Below are 22,046 nucleotides of genomic sequence, written 5' to 3'. Positions count from 1 at the left end.
TATTAAAATACAAGACTGATATTTTGTACCTGTTAAACTTTTAAATGATTTTCAAAAATATTTTAATTGTTAATTTCCAATACAGTGATCCCTCGTTATATCACGCTTCGCCTTTCGCGGCTTCACTCTATTGCGATTTTTTCTCATACACGCTTACGTCACTACGCATGCGCTTTCTGAGAACCTTTATCTAAGCCCCACGATGGCTCCTAAACGTGCTGCTTTTTCTAAGCCTTCTGACAATGAAACTAAGCGCCGGAGGAAGATGCTTACCAACCAGGAGAAGGTGAAACTCTTGGATATGATCAAAGATGGCAATACCCTACAAAAGCTTCCTCACGCATATGAAAAGACAGCCCCAGCAACTGCCTATCAAGATGTTCTTCAGCCGTGCACCCAGACACCCACTGCCTAGTACTCCTTCAGCGGAAGAAGACAATGACGCACCTGCTGAAGATACTGCACCACCTTGTCACGCTTGGGTCACAGATTTACACAGAGACGCAGGAGGTTGTAGAAAAAAAAGAATTTTTTATTCAAAGCACTGCAAACAAACATTTGTCTCTTTTCAAAAGTTTAAACGTGCTCCATGACAAGTCAGAGATGGCAGTTCCGCCAAGAGCAGAGAATGTCTGAGAGAGAGAGAGAGAGAGAGAGAAACAAAACAACCAATTCCAAAGCTAAGAGGCGCTACACAATACTTTTAAGTAAGCAGAGTACTGCGTGAGAGGTTTATCGCGCGTTATAGCGCAAGTAAGAAGGGTAAGGAGCAATGTGAAGGTAGACTGTCAGCTGTTTCAGGGGTTTTCCCAGGGGCGTCTGTGTCCTTTAAGGTGCGATTAGCGCTCCAGCTTACAACGTGAAGACTCTCCTACTCAGCTTGTGCCTTCATAGGTTAGTGGTTGTGTGTAAGAACTGTGTGTGTGTGTAATTAAATGTACAGTTCAACAATAATAATATGATATTTGTAACGTCTAATATGTCTTATTTTCTCTTATTTTGTCTAATATATTGGGTAATACAAGTGTAATGATGACTAAAGGGTGTTATTTCATGTCTAGAGGGCTCTAATAATGTTAAAAAACGTATTTAGAAGGTCGTAAACAAGTTTTCTATACTCTAACTGCGAAAATATTCGATTTATAAATAAAGAATCCTACTTCGCGAAAATTCATTTATCGCGGTAGAGTCTGGAACGGATTAACCGTGATAAACGAGGGTTCACTGTAATACAGTGGTTAATGCTGCTATCCCACACACCCATGCACAGCTGGTGTGCAGTTTGCAAGTTCTCTATGCATTCACCATTGGTTTTTGCTGGCTATTTAGCTTCCTCCTACATTCCAAAAACATGTAAGTTAGGTTAATCAATGGCTGAGGGATTGTGTTCTTATGACATGCCTGTCTCCTGCCATCCAAGGTCTTTTTTTTTTTTGCATTGTGCCCAGTGCTGCAGGATAGCTCACTGCTAAGCTCTAATAAAAAAAAAGCTAGCTTGGAAAAGTATTAATGGTTCCATGAAATGTAGATGAGCATGTTTATCATCTGGTCACACTTTAACTTTTTTCAATCAAGTAAACTGTTTTTTGTTTACTTTAACACACTTTCAAAGTAGTACACACATCAAACATAATTATCAGAAAGTGTTACTCATGGTTGATGATTTGTTAATAACAGTATTTAAATAGATTAACTTTTAATTAGCCTTTATTATGCAGTATTGTTAGATTTTTTTAAATATGTTAAGCATTTCCAAATGAAGTAAAAACATTAAATTGATACAAAATTGAATGATTATATGCCAAGACATTATTCAGTTCTATCTTAAGTATTATAGAAAGTTTGTTAAAACATTTCCCCATATGTAAAATTATAAAGTGCTTGATTTCACCTAGGTTGAATTGTCAAAGATGATATAATATTCGCTAAATAAGAGACAACATAATTTTGTTATACATTACATTGATTAGGTGTATCATTAAGTTAACATTCTCAACACACTCTTAAAGTAAGTGTCCTACAGTACTTCTGCCCTAAAATGTGATTTTTTTAACATGCGCTATTTAAGGTCTGATACTGCATAATGTCAAATATTTAGTTGATTAATAAGATATTCCAACGCATTTAAGATTCCTAGGTTACTGGTTGCATTATAGTAGTTGCCAGTGAACATTAAAGCATCTTCTTCCTTTATTTAACAATGGTTTCAAGATATTGAGAAAATAAAGTGATTATGATGAAAATGATTACAGATATACATGTTTTTCTTTGGCACTCTTTATATTTAAATAAGCAATCTAGCCAAGCTTAAGTGCTTTTATTTGTAACATGGTGATTTCATTCTTGTACACAGTAACGCGATGAAGAGATTTTATATCTTATTTTAAGCAGTGCTACCTACATTTCCAAAGTAATTTGTTTGCTTTAAAAGCATTTAAAAAGAACTGTGATTATCTGCATAGGGGGTAAATTATTTGTTTAAGATTCTTCTTTTCAAAGTAAAATTTGATTAACTGATCTGATAAGAAATGTAATAATTAGTGTAGCTAGTGTGTTTGTATTTTGGGAGACACTACATACTGTACATTGGACCTTTGAATTTACTTGATTTGTTTTTCACAAAAAATATACAATGATATTTGGTGCATTATAATACTGTGTCTTTGTTTATGGTTTTGAAGTACTGTATGTTATGGCACAGTGATACATGGAAAAGGCATGGTATTGGTTTATTGTATTAGATATAAGAAAATACATGTATACTTGCATACATACACACATACTTGGCTTGTTCCATACTGTGCTAAAATTCTAATTATAGGTCTACCACTTTCCAGTTTCATATTGTTTTATTAACAAAAAATGGCGCAAATTTCAACTCCTTTATCTTTAAAGTTAATTTGTTACACACAAGCTCAAAAAATGCAAAAATGAAATGGGGATAAAATGGTCAATAAAATTATAGCTCTTTATTACCAAGTGTCACATTAAATTACTTTGATGAACCTTAGTAATTGTCTCAGAAAAATTCTTAACCACTTCTAAGCATTTCTATCTATCTATCTATCTATCTATCTATCTATCTATCTATCTATCTATCTATCTATCTATCTATCTATCTATCTATCTATCTATCTATCTATCTATCTATCTATCTATCTGTGTGTGTAAATGTGTATATGTACACAACTCTCCAATGACAGTTTCTTATAGCCTGTAACTGCCTGAAAAATTACATATCTGAATTTATTTTCCTCTAGTTTGACTTTGTGGAGTTGCTAGATGGACGACGATTACTAGCACAGGAGGTCCGGGGCTTGGAAGGACCACAAAGGCAGCATCGTAGCTTAGTTCCAATAACCAATCATGACACTGGATTCATCCAATATTTAGATTCAGGAATATGGCACTTGGCTGTATACAATGATGGGAAAGAAGCAGAACAAGTCTCTTTTATAACTACTGTAATAGGTAAGTGTATTATTATTATCATGTTTCCTTAAAGTCTTTCTCTATTCACTCATGAAGCCGAGTCTATCCCTTGAGCTTAGGGCTACCATGAGGGTATGAGGGTTCACTTGATGGATAAAGTCCTTCTTATTATTTAAGCAGTGCCAAGGAGGACAATTTTCTGGATCTCCTGTATCTTGATATTATCAGAGATTTTGTTGATGTAGTTTTCCATCCCTTTCTTGACAAATCGGAGAATACCTATTATGACTAGTATTATTGTGGTTTTCATACCCCACATTTTCTCTATTTTCAGATCTTTGTATTTGGAGAGTTTTTCTGTATTTTTAGGGAGGTGTTTCTTTCAGTGGGCCAGACATGTTGATGAGTAGGCAGGATCTCTCCTTCTTGTCCTTCACTACTTTATTAGGTCTATAATCTTGATTTCTTTATCAGTTTGTATTGGTATATCCCATAATATAACCGCCTCACCATTTTCAGTTACCGTTGACGGCTCATGTTTGTAACATTTGCCATAGACTTAGATGTTATAGTAGTTTGCATATTGCCCAAAGAACGTATGCTGCTGCTTTTTCATGTCTTTGTATGTATTCCGTCTTGGCTAATTCTGATCATCCCAAGATTAGATGGTCTATTTTCTCTTTTTGTTTGTTGGATATCCTACACATCAGCTTTGTGCTATCTTTCAAGATCTTATTTCGGTTATAGTTGGTCATGATGTATTTGGTCTTGAGCAGCAATGATGAGACCTTCAGTTTCTGACTTAAGGCCTGTTGTTTTTGGCCAACGGTTTGTTTGGGCTTTGTCCACGTCTTTGTTATTTATTTGTTTTGGGTACTGTCCATGTAACGGTTTTCTTCCCATTTGCTTTTTAGTTGTTCTAAGGTTTGATGTTTGGCTTCTATTTTTGTTTTTTGAACATAGTTAATAATTGGCTTGTTTTTTGCTGTTTGGATCTCTGGCATATTGAATTCTCTTCTGAATTTGGCAGATTCATGATGTTTTGATGATGTTTTCTTAGTTCTTTCATGGTCTCTGGCTATCTTAGACATTGTCTTCTTGGTTTTCGAGGTATGTCACCAGAGCAATCATTGGTACGGTATTTTATATGTGGCCTCAATCTGGGTAAGGCCTCTTCCAGCTGATTTTCTTGGGAGGTACTGCCTATCCACATTTACTTTTCCATTGTAAGCAGTTATCTTGTGTTTTGGTCTAGTTTATTTAGTTCTTCTATTTTCCAGTTAATGATGTTGAAACTGTAGGTGACGACTGGAACTACAAGAGTGTTGATTTCATCTATTCTGTTAATAGCATTCAGTTCTGATTTAAGCACCAGTCATATTTATCTGTAATATTCTTTCTGAATTTTCTGTTTCATCTTTGAGGGTTGTATTCCATCTCCTTCTTTCACACCAAGATATTTGTATGTGCTCTTTTGTTCTAAATCTTGGATGAAAGTACTTAGATCAACCTTGATGGTCTCAGTGTTTATTAACTTGCTCTTTTCAAAGTTCCTTTGACACATTTGTCAAAGCCATACTCCATGCAGATGTCACCACCAAAGTCTTTAACAATGGTAAGTAGGCTATTCTATTAATTATCATTTCTAGCTAAGGTTTTCAAGTCATCAATGTAGTACAGGTGGTTGATGATCTTGTTGCCTGTCTTGTATCCATAGCCACTTTTGTTCAGAAGAGAGGATAGTGGAGCAAGAGTAATGCAAAAGAGAAGAAGAGAGAGAGTCCCCCTGAAAGATTCCACTTTTGATATTAATGGGTCATACTGTTAAGATTCTCTTGTCGTATTTGAGTTGGAAGGTTGTCTTTGATTTTGTCATACTGGTTCTTATAAAGGCTATCATAATTGGTGAAAATTGGAGATTTTTAGGCATTTTATTATCCATCTCAGGATTTTCTCTGATCTTGTTGTACGCACAAGTCAGGTCTTCATGTAGTGACAGGGCCTTCAGCTGTATAGCGCCCAGATTCTGGAATGACCTACCAAAATTAATCAGGTCAGCTGACTCCATGAATTCTTTTAAAAAACAACTCAAAACTCATCTGTTCAGGAAGGCTTTTAGCTCTACTTGACTTTATTACCTTTCTCTCAGTTTACTTCTCTGTCAAGATGCTCATGTAACCTGTATGTGTGTGCGAGACCATCAATTATGTTGTCTGTTTTTTTTTCAGAATTTACTGTCTTAATCTTCTTTGTTTATTTATCTGGTTTGTACAATGCTATATACTGTATATTCTGCCGTTCTTTATTTATTCTGTAAGTGCCTTGAGCATGGGAAAGGCGCTATATAAATAAAATGTATTATTATTATTATTATTATTATTAGTGGTGTCAAGTATTTTAGCCAGAAGTTTGTTATGCTATCATTCCCCAAGAACCTTCCAGTTGCTTGATTTCTGGATTGCTTTTGTTTCTTCTGTGGTTATTTCCAGCCACTTTTGTTCAGGTGTTTGTTGGTTTTCATTCTCTGTTTGCTTTATCCACTCAGCATTTTCATTATGATGTTTTTCCTTTTCCCAAATATTGGCCCAGAAATATTTAACTGCTTCTTTCTTGAGTTTTTCGCTGATGTCGATGTTCCTTGATAATTCTTGGGTGTTTTCATTGTATATTTTATTCTGGTGGAAGAACATTTGTTTCTTTTCATAACATTTGATTCTTTGTGGCTCCGCTTGCAGCTGTTGTTTAAGCTTTTCGATGATAATTGGCATGTCATTCTTGTTTTTGATGTTATGTTTTCTCATGAGGACTCTTCTTTTCCTCATAATCACATTGTTTTCTGTATTAATTTTGGGGAGTGTTGAAATTTCTCCTCATATCTTTTGGATTCCTTTTTCAATTTGTTTTTTCCATTGTGGTTGATTTGCTTGCTTGTGTACCTTCTTACTAGTTTTTATGCCCAAGCTGTCACTGACTGCAGAGGCAGCAATATAAAATAATTCATTCACTTCAGTAAGGGACAGCTTATGCCCAGGCCAGTTCTTGATAGTCATCATTGCTCTGTTCGCTGTTTGTAATACTGATTTTGAATGTCTATCGTGTGTATTTTTTGGTTTTCATGGGGTTTCATCAATGTCAGTTTCTTTTACAAACTTCCACTTTCTCACGATGCTTTCTACCATTTCCTCTACTTCTTCGTCAATATTATTCTTAGCATTTTGGGGATCTGGTGTTTTTGGTTAGTTTTTTTCATCATTCTGCTAATTTTCCTCAGCATTTACCACTACAATCGATTCTTTGGGGCTTAGTTTTTGAGACATTTTTTTATTCCTGTTGAATTTCAATTTCTGTTATTCTCTTGTTTTTCATGGTGCCCCATCTGGTGTTTCAAGATTATTGGTGGTCATATTGGATCTTGATGTTGGGTTTTTTTCACTCCAAATGTTGTACGTGTCTGTTGTGACAATCTTGTTGGGTTTGTTACATCTTTGAAGTATGTTTCGATCACATCTTTATACTCTTCCCTTGAGCATTTAATTCTGGTTGACTTTTGATGGTTTTCAGGTAGTGTATTTTGAGAGCCTCTGTGAGTGTCATCCTTGGCAAGATAATCCTCATTTCCTTGTTGGGTAGAGTTTGTTCCAGTAGCAGACATTTCAACCTCAGCTTCGATGACTGATGTGGTATGGTAATCTGTTAAGTTTTTCTGGCATTTTTGAATGTATGTTGTTAGAGCCTCTTTAGCCGCTCTCATAAATAAAATTATGATTGCGTTTCCCAGTCTGCATCGTGTAGAGGAGAGGTTGAACTTCAGTGGACTTTATTATTATTATTATTATTATTATTATTATGAACTATTGGACACACAGGGTTGCAGGGATTAATGCTCTTGCATCCCAGGTCTAGGGACAAGTAAGTGGGTTTGAATGTTGGCCTGGTGTTTGTCTGTATCAGATTGAAATTTGTACTTTCCTGGTTTGTCTAAAGAAAGACATGCAAGTTAAACTGATTTGCAACTCTAAATTGGCCTACATGACTGAGTGTAACCATTGCAGTAGACTGCTAGCCTGTCTGGAGATGGTTCCGGCTTTGCATCTGGTTCATGATTCTGCTGGGATAGGTCTGGCTGTCTGAGACGCTGAATGGTATTAAGAAAATAGATTAAACTTCCTTGAGAAGTAAAAATGAAGCCCAATACAACCAATCTTCTTTCCTGAAGTAAAAAAGATCAACACTGATATATTGCCTATACATTTTTCCATATGTTACTGAGCACACAATGCAAATACGTTAAAACTGCAAAAAAATGTCAACACACTACTTGAAAAATTTGTGCGCATTGTGTGACTTTGCTGAGATCTCTGCTGAAACTCAAGAGCAGATCCTTTTTGAGAATATCAGGGTATTTCTTTCTGAAGAAAAAAAATCTGATAATCTTGACACAAATGAAAATGTTTCCATTTCATTTCTTTCTGCTCTCATTGCTGTTTAGGAGAAACGAAAAATACATTAAGGTAATCACTTATATTGGGAGAAGGATGTTAAGGATAGAGCTGCCAGGTAAGAGGAAAAGAGGAAGGCCTAAGAGGAGGTGTATGGATGTGGTGAGAGAGGACATGCAGGTGATGGGTGTAACAGAACAAGATGCAGAGGACAGAAAGATATGGAAGAAGATGATCTGCTGTGGCAACCCCTAACAGGAGCAGCCGAAAGAAGAAGAAGTGTCATATAGTAGAATAAGAAAATAAATTCTACTGCCTTTTCAAATCTTTGAACATTCCACATAAATGTAAAAGTCTATACCCTTTAAAACTTCTCTGTGCACACACAAATGATTAATAAACAATACTCTGTGAAGATTAACAAACATAACAATATAGAGACCCTATTTTATTAAAAACAAAAAAATGCTAGAGAAAGACTTCCTTTTATATCAAGTGAAATATAAGGCATAGTTCTTAGTTCTCTTTTTTATGTTTTTTTTTTTGCTTTATTTATTGGAGTTTGCACCATTAGAAGAAATATATTTCCATGCTGGCTATATCTTTGGAAACACTTTTTTATATATTTTTTTCCATTTTGTGTTTTTCCCAATTTAGCGGTGATAATAGTCCCTTAATTCATCTGTGTCATTTATTTACCAGAAATTGCTTTTTTTGAGAAGGGTCAGTACTTAGGTTGGCGTATTTCTTCTTTTTTTTCATGATAAAGTAATCTACCTAATGGATGTTTGAACTCAATAATACTATATTTAAAGGACAGCAGATGTTTTAAGAGTAGATATACGAGGGCAATCTCAAAAGTAAGGTCTCCAAAGCGGTGGAGACGTAGAGAAACTGTTCGTACGGGTGTTGGCCACACTGTTGTGATTGGTGCTTCCACCACTCCCAAACACGCATGCACGGCTTCGCTGGGATGCTCAATCTTGGCTTGGCAGCCCTTGAAAATGGAGCTCTCGTTGAATGCTACCGACAAGTGTGAAGTTCGCGCAGTTATTCGATTTTTGAACGCAAAAGGCGTTAAACCGGTTGAAATTCATCGCCAATTGACAGAAGTGTATGGATGTCAAAAACGTTCGCAAGTGGTGTAGAGAGTTTACAGCCGGTCGTACTGAAATTCACAACGAACAAAGGAGCGGGAGACTGTCAATTCCCGACGAGACAGTCGCTAAGGTTGAGGAAAACATGCGTAAAGATCGGCGGATCACTCTGGATGCTCTCTGCACCCAGTGACTACCACCTGTTCCCTAAGTTGAAAGAACATTTGTCCGGAAGGCGATTCTGCTCCGACGAAGAGGTGAAAAATGAGGTTCAACGCTTCCTGAAGGACATGGCGGTGAGCTGGTATGACATGGGCATTCTAAAACTACCACAGCGTCTACAAAAATGCATTGACCGAAATGGCGATTATGTAGAAAAATAAATAATTCTTTAACCTTTAAAATGATGTAAATATTATAGAAAATAAACGGTTGTTTGTATTTCTAAAAAAATAGGAGACCTTACTTTTGGGATTGCCCTCATATATTAGATAAAAATGTACTATCACAGCCTAATTGTATCTAAGATGTTTATAAGATTAACAAAGAATAATGATGTTAGAAATGAAAAATAGGAACAGATTAACATCTCTACTTCCCATTTCCCAAATCCATACCTCTGCTATAGTTCGCTTTTTTTACTATTCTGTATTTTCCATAACGCTCATCAGATCTCTTTTACTTCTCTTTTACACGCATATTACACGTGCTGGTGTTGTAAATTTGCTAGCTATAAGAGTCTTGTCTTCCATCTAAATCCACGCTATGTTTAATATCACTTCTAAATGAAATTTTACTGTATTGTTAAATGCTTGCAAAGTATTGTTCCAACAATTGCCAGTATTTCAGACTGTTCAATGAAATATTCTTAGTGTGTCTTGTTCATTTGATGCTGGAAACAGGGCAAATGTAGATTTTCACAGTGAGCAAATAATTAATTGAAAATGCACTAATATTTATACTAAGATTAATTAGAAAAACAATGTATTCATAGAGTTGCCTCCTTTGTTAAAAGGCTGAAAATACTTTGAAGAAAGCTGTGAACAGTTTGTATGAAAAAGAGCACAACTATCCAAACCAAAAAAAAAAAATAGGCTGATGAGATGGGTACCATGTATTCCTAGAACTGATCTAGAAAAGCAGGTTTGGGAAATTAGTGGATGTTTTTATTTTTTTTTTAATCTTCTGTAGATTTAATTACATGTTAAAATGTTAAAATTTTGTTGCTTATACATGTTAATTAAAGATTTGTATGGAAAGGCCATTGGTCCAGATGACATACCTGTGCAAGCATGGAGGTGTGTGGAAGAGATGGCAGTGGAGTTTTTAATCAGATTGTTTAATGCAATCTTGGAAAGTGAGAGGATGCCAAAGGAATGGAGAAAAACTGTACTGGAACCATTTTTTATGAATAAAGGGGATATGCAGAGCTGTAGTAACTACAGAGGGATAAAATTGGTGAGCCACAGTGTGAAGTTATGGGGAAGAGTAGTGGAATCTAAGTTAAAGAAGGGAGGTGATGATTAGTGAGCATCAGTATGGCTTCATGCCAGGAAAGAGCACCACAGATGCAATGTTTGCTCTGAGGGTGTTGATGGAGAAGTTTAGAGAAGGCCAGAAGGAGTTGCATTGTGTCTTTGTGGACTTAGAGAATGCATATGACAGGGTGTGTAGAGAGGAGCTGTGGTATTGTATGAGGAAATCGGTAGTGGCAGAGAAGTACATAAGAGTTGTACAGGATATGTACAAGGAAAGTGTGACAGCAGAGAGAACTGTGGTAGGAGTGACGGATGCATTTAAGAATGAGGTGGGATTACATCGGGGATCAGCTCTGAGCCCTTTCTTATTTACAACTAGGTGGCTTCGCCCCCTGCTCACTTCGCTCGCCAACCCCTGTGTTTGGTTTTCCGAAAACACACTTTTAAGATTTTTTTTTTCTTTAAGATGTTGCTATTTCATTAGTTTCACTTTTATTTCAGAACTTCTTTAAAAACAATATTTGGAATCTTTCCAGTCCCAACATGCTGAATCTTTTAAATGAGGTCCGTGAGATTTGTGTTTAATTACTTTGTACCATAATTCAAGATAGGTTTCTCTGTTTGGAATTTCAGCACAGACAAAACGATCTACATCATGAGTAGTTAATAACTTTTTTGCAAAGTAATCAATAAATGCATGTGAGTTAAACCCCGTTTTTGAAATTCTCTGACTTAAACTTCAAAGCCTTACAATATTTACATACTTCTGACATATCACCTATGTCCATATATTCGATCTCTATTCACCTTTTCGTTATTTCTTCGAGTAATAATTTCTCTTTTTTTGTACTAATGCTATGTTTACTTTCTTTGTTTTGACACTTTCGTTTTTTTCTGCTTTCATATCCTGTATCTTGCTCTGCATGTGTTTTGCACCTAGGTTTTTTTTGAGTCTTTTGAATTCCACTGTTTTCATAATCTCTAACCTGCTCTGCATGTGTATAGCACCAACGTTTTTGAACTTTTTTATGAAGTTCTATTCTGTCTTTTACTCTTTGTCTTTTAATTCTGAGCCCGATTGGACGTGCTTGTTTTCAGTTCTACTTGTTCAGGGCTGATTATTACTTTCCTTATTTTCTGAATTTGCACCTAGATTATTCTTTTTCTTTTTTGCATTTTTTCTCTCCAATGCTTTCGAGTCTCTTTTCTCCGCACTGCTCTTTCTTCTTCGCTTAGTTGTCAACGTTTTATCTATAACGTGTTGTCCTTATACGCTTTATATGCGCTGAGAGCCCTGGATCTATGTGTGCTCAAATCCTTTACACGACTGAGTGTTTTGCTGCCTGTGGTCTCATTTGATATTAGTTGTAAGTAGGGCATGTCTTGCAAGAATCTCATGTTCTACGTCCCCGCGAGACGGTCCTGAGTCAATTTCTTTCGTCTCACGGGACTTTTAATTGTCTTCCGTGATCTTCATGTGAAGATCATATCTCGTCTCCCTAGTCTTTCTCTCCCAGGATTTTTTTTATAATAGAGAGATAGTGATGGACAAGATGACAGACGAGACTAGAAAATTCCCGTGGATGACATTGTGATCTGTAGCATGAGTAGGGAGCAGGTTGAGGAGACCCTGGAGAAGCAGAGATATGCTCTAGACATGAGAGCAGTGAAGGTCAGTAGGAACAAGACAGAATAAATGTGTGTGAATGAGAGGGAGGTCAGAGGAATGGTGAGGATGCAAGGCATAGAGTTGGTGAAGGTGGATGAGTTTAAATACTTGGGATCAACAGTGCAGAGTAATGGGGAGTGTGGAAGAGAGGTGAAGAAGAGAGTGCAGACAGGGTGGTGTGGGTGGAGAAGTGTGTCAGGAGTGATTTGTGACAGATGGGTACCAGCAAGAGTGAAAGAGAAGGTCTACAAAAGATCTACAAGCTATGTTATATGGGTTGGAGATGGTGGCAATGACCAAAAAACAGGAGACAGAGCTGGAGTTGGCAGAATTAAAGATGTTAAGATTTGCCCTGGATGTGACGAAGATGGGGAGGATTAGAAATAAGTACATTAGAGGGTCAGCTCAGGTTGGACGTTTGGGAGACAAAATCAGAGAGGTGAGATTGAGTTGATTTGGACATGTACAAGGGAAGATGCTGGGTATATTGGGAGAAGGGTGTTAAGGATGGAGCTGCAAGGCAAGAGGAAAAGAGGAAGTCCTAAGAGGAGGTTTATGGATCTGGTGAGAGGGGTCATGCAGATGATGAGTATAACACAGTGAGATGCAGAGGACAGGAAGATACAGAAATAGATGATTAGCTGTGGCAACCCATAAAGGAGCAGCCAAAAAAGAAGAAGAAGAAAATTTTGACCAAATAATTAAGTGACTGAAAATTCAGCTAAATCCATTTTTGTATAATTTATATTCTTATAAATCTGTGTTTGTACTTTTCTACATTTGCATTTTTGGTACATACTTAATTATCTGTGTCAATTTGAAAAAAATTTAAAGGCAGCAACAATTAAATAATAAATCAATGGAGACAGAATAAATTAAACAAAACCTTTTTGAACATCATCTATCTAGATGGGATTATTTAATTTATTTAAAATGTACAGAACCTTTATTTTTCCTGAAAACTTGGACTCATCTTCCTTTCTCTAGGCAAACTCTGTGACCCAAGCATAACAATATCTGTATAAAAAACAGAACCACTTAAACTGCAAAAAATATTGTTTTTGACAATGAGACGTTAGATGTGAATTTTTTTAATAGAAATTCAGGTATAAAAATATGAAATGAAAACAAGATATTTGGTGTAACCTTTTTTAATAGAAATATAGGTATGAACACTGAATGAAAACGAGATGTTAGATGTCATTTTTAATTAGAAATACAGGTATGAATACAGAATGAAAACAAGACGTTAGATGTATTTTTTATAGAAGTATAGGTACAAACACAGAATGAAAAAGAGACGTTAGACTTTTTTAAATCGAAATACAGATATGAACACAGAATGAAAACCAGTTAGATGTAATTCTTTAAAAATAGAAATATAGGTATGAACACATAATTAAAATGAGATGTTAGATGTAACATTTTTGGTAGAAATACAGGTATGAAAATCTAGAATCAAAACGAGTCGTTAGATGAAGATGAAGGTGTAATTGAAAAATGGTTTCACCACATCATTCTACCTCATTCCAGAAACAACTTTTTCCAGGATTGTTAATTTTTCTTTCAACATAAACTGATTCAGTTTCTCACTTTTTCTTCATCTCAAAGAAAACTCAAAGGAGTTCTGTGAAAGTCAAACAGTACAATATCCACACACAACACAGCTACCCCCGCAGAAGCTCAGTGGAGCACTGACTTTAGCTATGTGTATGATGTCGTGCATACACACTTGCTGAGACTACCCGAGACCAGAAATTTTACAACTGTCTCTCTCTTTTAGACAGTCTGTTGCAGGGTTCCTGAGATGTGGCTCGTAAAGAGCAGCATTAAGTATTTTTTGCATCGCATTTTTATCTTCGGTGGCCATTTTTGGTTGGAGATTTAAGTTTTGTTAAAACAAAATTCATTTAACTTGATTTTCTATGAACACAAAAAGTATTAATTATTCTGAAAATTTTGTTACTTCTGTATTCATTATAACGGGATTTAACCTGTATTACATTATAGGTTTACTTTTACTATCGCTAATGGGGCCATTTACTAAAATAGTAAATGGAAACTAAATATAGGTGATAAGAGGCTGCCAACAGTAGAACCACTATCACCAGCATGCATAGGCCACATAAAGTGAGCTGCAAATACCAAACTGGGAAATCAGGAGCCAGCAGAATGTGATATTTGCAGTATGTGTGTTGGAGGCAACAGGCTGGAGCACCAGTGAAAAGAAGCAAGACTGATGTGTGTAATGTTCCCCAAAGAACTTACAAGTCAGAAATTTCAGATACAATTGCTGTCTCTGTGTGTACTTTGTTTCACAACTATACATTTAAGTGAATCAGTAAAGGGAATTGAATTTGCAGTTTTGTAGTTTGCAGATCAAGGCCTTGCCCTCCTAAAGCATGTTGTTCAGCTGCGCCTATATCTGATAATTAATAAAATATAGATAGTATAAAGTTCAACATTTTTACCTTTTAAAATAAAATAAGTGAAATTCATTCATTCTGTTTCTTTTCTGTCGAGAACAACATAATTTCTATTCAGTGCTCTATAATATAACAAAAATCAAATTCTTGGAAAGTACCCACAGCTGCCTTATAGAAAAGGTTATTGTAAACATTTAATTTAATGTAAAAGTGTTGCATGATTTATGTGAAATTCCTCCACTTTGGAAATGATTAGAGGCGTAATGAAGATTTTGTGGATTGATTTCTGTTGGCTGCTCTGGCATTTTGATTGATGCATTAAAGCATTCATTTATCAAGTAAGTTTTGAAGGTCATTTTAAACACTGTCAACTAAATTTCGAAAATATTAAAAAATTAATTAATCAGCAGGAATCCGGCAGTGAACTGTATAAAGAGATGTGAAATCTCTTGTACATCCTCTTTTAATTTAATTTTTTACATATGTATAATATTACCTATAGCGATATAATTTGCTTTCATGTAATTTTATGATAGCAGTTAAAAGACAAGTGAACTATTAAAATATAATTTGCCAAGGCCACACTATTGAGATTACTGTTTGGGAATTCCCAAAGGGGAATAGTTATAAATAATAGAATTGATTTACTTTTTCACCCCTTAGCATAATGGTGTATCTATATCATAGTTGACATGCCATTCCAACCATAATCATTCACTACAAACATAATACTTTTTACTTCAACTATCCGTTGATCTGTTGTCACAAATTATCATTTGATGGAGATGAAGGCTTACAGCTACAACTTAACTTTCTAATTTTTAATATAGATCAGCTTTAATGTATTTATATTGTAATTGATTTTTAATTTCTTAACACTGTTGCATTTGCCAGTTTTTATCTTTTGTGCCAGCTGCCACAGACATAGCTCTGTAACATTTTCAGAATCAATATTTTTAGCTATTGAATATTCACTTGAAACTCATCATGACCAAACAGACTGGTAAAATCTGAATATTTCTGCTGAGTGAGTGAGCCAATTTCAGGCATATTTCTACATAATTGTCAATCTCACTATGAAACAGTTCACTCACTTTTCCTCATAGTAGCAATTCAATTTTATCTAGTAAATACAATGTAAAAGTTACAGAATTGGAAGTTTTTGGAGGTTGCCATGATTTGTTAGCCCCTTAGACAAGCAGTAATTCTCAGCATGCATTGTGTTTTATATTTTCACTTTGATTTCACCAACAGGATAGTGAAAGTGATATTCACAAAATGCATTACCAATAAAAATAATAAAAACATAATATCAATACATGAGCTAGCCAGGATAAGTGCCTGGAACTTTAACTATCTGATGTAGCTGCTACAATGACAAGTTTCTCATCTCCAATATTTCCTTCTCTCCACCTTACTCTCCTAATTCTCTTTTTTCTATTATGGGATTGCAGAGACTCAGGGTCTGCCCCAGTATCACTGGGCACGGATCAACTTTGTATGGGGCACTAGTCTGTCAAAGAACACTCTCATGTTAAAACACACATGTATATCTGCAGAGTATATTATTAACAGGACAAGGAATCAATCCCAGGTCCCTGTAAGTTGGAGGCAGTATCTCTAATTACTTGCCCCATTGTACAGCATCATTTCTGTTTCCTTCTATGTTTTTTTTTTGTCTGCCTCTGTGCTTACTTTTTATCTGCTAATAAAACATGGGCCTGTGCCATGCATCTCAAAATTCAGGTACAGTAGGTTAATACTATATATGATTATTTATGGTATCTGAGATTTTGATCTGTCATTATTTGAATTTCCAAGGTAATCTGTTGTACGAAAAAAATTACAAATATTCATTTGAAATGTGAAACAATGTGAATAATAATTTATCGGTGCATATTCATATATAAGTAATATTATAAACTGTATATATGTATGTGTGTGTGTAAATATATATATGTACACATACAGTACTTATACAGTATATATATATATATATATATATATATAATCAAAAATCATCAATTATTTTATATTTCAACATAAATATATCAATTCATCTCTCCAGCTTCTAAATAGAAGATTATTAAAAAAAATAAAATGTAAATCATGTTGCGTAACATACACTGGTATCACTACGCCAAGTTCCTTTTTTTTCAGTTTTTAGCAGCCATTCAGAAATAGCAGTTTCCCGTTAAAACAGTTTATGAATGATACAATAAGAGAAATTCATCAGATTGTATTAATATGTAAAGCTGAGTGTCAAATTTAAAGAGACAAAAAAGAGAGAGACAGAGAAAAAGTGTGACTGTCTGGAAGCAAGAAAGACCATTAGGTTAATTTGAGTACGAATCTTTGATATCATGTGAGAGCATTGGTAGTACAGTAATCCCATGCTATATCGCGCTTCGCCTTTCGCGGCTTCACTCTATCGCGGATTTTATATGTAAGCATATTTAAATATATATCGCGGATTTTTTTGCTGGTTCGCGGATTTCTGCGGACAATGGGTCTTTTAATTTCTGGTACATGCTTCCTCAGTTGGTTTGCCCAGTTGATTTCATACAAGGGACGCTATTGGCAGATGGCTGAGAAGCTACCCAACTTACTTTTCTCTCTCTCTTGCGCTGACTTTCTCTGATCCTGACGTAGGGAGATTGAGCAGGGGGGCTGTTCGCACACCTAGACGATACGGACGCTCGTCTAAAAATGCTGAAAGATTATCTTCACGTTGCTACCTTCTGTGCAGCTGCTTCGTGAAGCGACATGCTGCACAGTGCTTCGCATACTTAAAAGCCTGAAGGGCACGTATTGATTTTTGATTGTTTGTTTTTCTCTGTCTCTCTCTCTGCTCCTGACGGAGGGGGTGTGAGCTGCTGCCTTCATTGTAACTGCTTTGTGCCGCTGTGCTTCGCATACTTAAAAGCCAAACAGCCCTATTGATTTGTTTGCTTTCCTCTGTCTTTATGACAGTCTCTGCTCCTGACGCGCACTCCTTTGAAGAGGAAGATATGTTTGCATTCTTTTAATTGTGAGACGGAACTGTCATCTCTGTCTTGTTATGGAGCACAGTTTAAACTTTTGAAAAAGAGACAAATGTTTGTTTGCAGTGTTTGAATAACGTTCCTGTCTCTCTACATTCTCCTGTGTTTCTGTGCAAATCTGTGACCCAAGAGTGGCAATATAAAAATAACCATATAAACATATGGTTTCTACTTCACGGATTTTCACCTTTCACAGGGGGGTCTGGAACGCAACCCCCACGATGGAGGAGGGATTACTGTATTCCTAAACAACATTCACTCACGGAAAGCAAATATTCAAAAAATATTTATGATCATTGTTAGAAGTATGTTTAAAGTACATGTAAAATGTGGCTTTGCCCAAGTTTTAGAATTGATCTAAATTTGTATACCTCCACCTGTTATAATTAAGACCTAGTCCTACTTTCTGTTGAAAAAAAATCCAAATTATAGGAGTGGGTATGTTGACAAATTACCTTGTGTGTTTATTTGTTATGCTGTTTGTGCTGCGATAAACAGATCTGTTGTTGCCTTGTGGCTGTTTTTGTGGTGCTAGGCTGTGGGTTGCTAACCTTAGAAATGGCAAGTATTAAAATGGATAGATGGATGAGCTCATGCAATATCTTCATGTTAATGCTGACATTATCATTTTGTTTTGTTTGCAGAGTCTGTGGACGAATGTCCAAGCAACTGTTATGGGAATGGAGACTGTGTATCTGGCACCTGCCATTGTTTTTTAGGCTTCCTTGGACCAGACTGTGGAAGAGGTAATATAATGACTACATTACAATCAAACATTACCTTTTAAAATGCTTTTATTATCATCTATGAGTAATCATTAGAAGATTTCATACTTGGTTGCAACCTCAGTTATTTACACAAGTATTATATTACATGTTGTTTAGTTTTTTTTTCATTTTTCCCCACTGTACCTTTTTTTTAAATGGTCTCATGAGGACAAGCACTTCACAGTCAGATTCAATATTTCAGCATTGTTGCAAGACCGTGACCAGGCTTAGATCCAGTCTGGGGAAAAAATGCTAGATGGCTGATTTAAAGATGATCTGAAATTCTGGAAGAGTGGCAGATTTTTATTACCTGGTTATGAAGACTGTCCCGGTATCAGAACAAGAAACTATTAGCAAATGATATTTTGTTAATATTATTAAAGATACCTGCATTTAAATACAACTTGTGTTCATATAGATTTTATTAAAAAGAGAATTCTTTAACTTTGATGTTATTATTTTCAATTTGGCATGTTGCAACTGTAATATCATATCGGTTTCCTATGTACCAGTAGCTGAAGTTACTGGAAACAATTCTATACGAAAAAAAGAAAATACAGTAATACATTTTAAATACTGAATTTGTGTTTTATGCAGAAGTAATCCATTGCAATACAGACCAACATGCAGTAGTTATAAACTCAATTAAAGTAATATTTAACATTATTAAGAATATTTTGAGCCTCTTACTGTTAAAACCCATAGCTAAATAAATAAAAAATCAGATTGTCATTAAGTGTTTTTAAATGTAATGTATGTCATTTAAGTTATAACTTCTTGTCTTAAAACTTTGATTCAGTTGTTGTACTGTAGTATAGTGCATTTATCTGTGGAAGGAGCAAAAGCACATTGTCAGTAATGTCTTGTAAATTCGGCAGTGGTGTTCTATGGATTTAGCCCACTTTTCCCATGGTTGTTAGGTGCGGTATGTTTCCTCTGGGGATTAAGGTTTCCTCATACAGTCCAAAGACTTACTTTCATTTTAATTAGTGTTGATAAATTACTCTGGTTGTATGTGTTTCCCTATCAGTTGCTTTAATGATAGGTTGTAGAAATCCCCATGATTCTATATTAAGTATTTTTATCTTGAATAGATTTTATTTTAAAATAGATATTACCTTTTTACATTATTGTATTGTATCCAGCAGACTAGATTTGAATTCTTGACATTTGTAGCTTCACAGGAGCTAAATCCTGTCACTATAGAATTAGACACAAGACACATTTCAGTCCTTAAAAGAAGCACTGGTATGTCTAATAGCACACCCACTTTCTTAATGAGCTCAACTTACATGTGTTTGGCATGTGGTAGCAGACCATGGTATAGAGAGAATACCTGCACAAACACAAGAAGAATCTCACCAGGCTGAGATTCAGAACCCAGTTTCTGGTACCATAGAGACTTCAAATATGTTAAATATATTTAAGATTTTTAGTAGAAATTAACTTATTAGAAATCTAATTGGGGAACATTAAAATATATTGTAAAATTTCTGGGAAGTATAAATTTCCCTAATGCGTACAAGTATGAGAATTCCCATACAATAAATGGAGTTTCTGAATTACGCCAGTTGTTACATAGAACTAAAGTACACTTTATAATATGCTTTTATCCCTGTTAGTCTTGCGTTGTGGATATGACATTGAGAGGAAATATAATTGTTGGGCTACCTACTTCTTATTTACTATGAATAATTCCAAAATTTGTAAAATATATCTCTTCCAAACATTTTTGTTGGGATTTGAAATATTACTTTTAAAAAAGTGTGCATTTCTCTGTATTAATGCTGTGTTTCTTTATTATAATCTTTCTATTCAAAGCCTCATGTCCAGTTCTGTGTAGTGGAAATGGTCAATATTTGAAAGGGCGTTGCATGTGTCACAGTGGCTGGAAAGGGTCAGAGTGTGACATTCCTACTAGCCAATGCATTGATGTGGCCTGCAGCAATCATGGAACATGCATTATGGGAACTTGTATCTGCAATCCTGGCTACAAAGGAGAAAACTGTGAAGAAGGTATGCAATTTAAAATGAATGAATAATAAAAAATTACAAAATCTGTAGATATTAGGAAGTCTAATGCACTTTTATAACATGTTTATTAGAATTCATCACACATTTGAGTAGTGTTTCTATTTTATTAATTTTGCCTCTGCCTCCTAGGTAGCTATTGCTATTTTTTCTTATACAGTACATAGGTAGGAAAAACAATTTAGTCCATTATAATAGGCAGATACAGATTACAAAATTTTCAAATGAGTGGCTCACTTTTGTCTGTTATCCATTCATCCATCCATCCATTTAAAAACTTTTTGAAGGCAGTTTCCCCAGTATAGTCTGATATGGAGTCATGTCCTGTCTTACGATTATCAGCATGTTTGTAGGAAAACCACTTGCTGAGATATGGTGTACACTTGAGTTTTACTTCTCCCTTCAATATACAAAAATCATACTGATTTGAAAATGTACTTCTGCATTTTTGATTGAACCCTTGTAAGATGTAACTTGTTTTCTTTTAGGTTATCTTAGTTGTACAGTTTTTTCAAATAACGTTTGTTTTGTTTTGTCTGTTGTGAACTTTGAGTGTGGAATATTGGTTATAATGTTCTAGAATAAATTTGCATATAGAGTGGACCTTTCATTGATAACATTCAATTAATCTAGTCTTTATTATATAATATCTATTTATCATATATAGTATATGTATGTCTATATTAAATATCAAGCTTTAAAATTACAGACATTTCAAAATGACCACATTTTAAAATTTGTTCCATTCTTTTCGTGATTAAAACTTAGTTACTGTACATTATTTAAAGAGTATTATCATAGTTTTCTTTCCAATGTTTAAATTTAAAGAGTGCCTTGAACACACATTTGTCCATTAATCATATAAAAATGTTCACCAGTGATCTATGCAAAATACATGTGACAGATACTTATGTTTTGCTTCACATTTAAATAAGTTCTTTTAAGAAAAAATTTGTTTCAGAAAGTAGTTCTTTTAGGGAAAAAATGTAAATTGTTTTCAGACATTTTACTACCAGTAGCACAGCCATACTTGCTTTGTTGGTGGAATCCTATGAGCTGAAGTAGAAGAAAAGCCTGATTTTAATCCTGTCACATTCCTCCTGATAACAAGTGCTCTAAAAGGATAAGGCAAGCATAGATAAGAATGAGGAAGGCATTGTGTGTGACAGCACTTGAAGGGCCTTGTTTCAAGATGAAAAATGGGATTTGGTTTATGATAAATGGGGGATTCTGGCATGCATACCCCCATTCTATTTTAGGTCTGGTATGAGCCAGACTGAGTAGAGGCAAGCTTATATGAAGCCCCCTTAAAAACTTTTACCTTTATTTCCAGTGACCTTCGGCTGGGATGATTAATTGCCAGGAGAGAAGTTCTTGTCAGTTAGTCTGTGATCTTTGTTCCTTGAGCCCAAACCATCTGCTAAGAGGTGTGAGACTCTGTTTGCCACATTATTAGGCCTTTTATACCTATTTGTGTAATGTTAAAGTAAAACTGCCACATCTGGGCCTTTCTATTCTTTGTCTGGCTCTAAAATTGTCCTCTTTTTATTCTTCCTTCACTAAAAAGGTGCTATAATGTATTCCATCCTGCAAATCTATTGTCTGGTTTTAAAGTCATTAGCTTGATTTTTCTCCCCCATTTATCTGTTTATTTTTTTAGTTA

General features: G+C 35.2%; 1 protein-coding gene across 2 annotated transcripts in view; it reads left to right on the top strand.

Annotated features, from left to right (window-relative positions):
- The window catches only part of tenm4 (teneurin transmembrane protein 4), a 679,712-nt gene that overhangs the window by 472,790 nt on the left and 184,876 nt on the right, over positions 1-22,046 (top strand). For both annotated transcript variants that reach the window (XM_051926453.1, XM_051926452.1), the window contains 3 exons: positions 3,261-3,471; positions 18,230-18,331; positions 20,174-20,368. In XM_051926453.1, coding sequence (XP_051782413.1) covers positions 3,261-3,471; positions 18,230-18,331; positions 20,174-20,368 — 508 coding nt within the window. The remainder of the gene's footprint in view (positions 1-3,260; positions 3,472-18,229; positions 18,332-20,173; positions 20,369-22,046) is intronic.

The sequence above is a fragment of the Erpetoichthys calabaricus genome, chromosome 4, assembly GCF_900747795.2.
Source record: "Erpetoichthys calabaricus chromosome 4, fErpCal1.3, whole genome shotgun sequence".
In the NCBI taxonomy this organism is placed as follows: domain Eukaryota; kingdom Metazoa; phylum Chordata; class Cladistia; order Polypteriformes; family Polypteridae; genus Erpetoichthys; species Erpetoichthys calabaricus.
The sequence above is the reverse complement of the archived record's forward strand: the minus strand, read 5'-3'. Positions and strand labels throughout refer to the sequence as shown.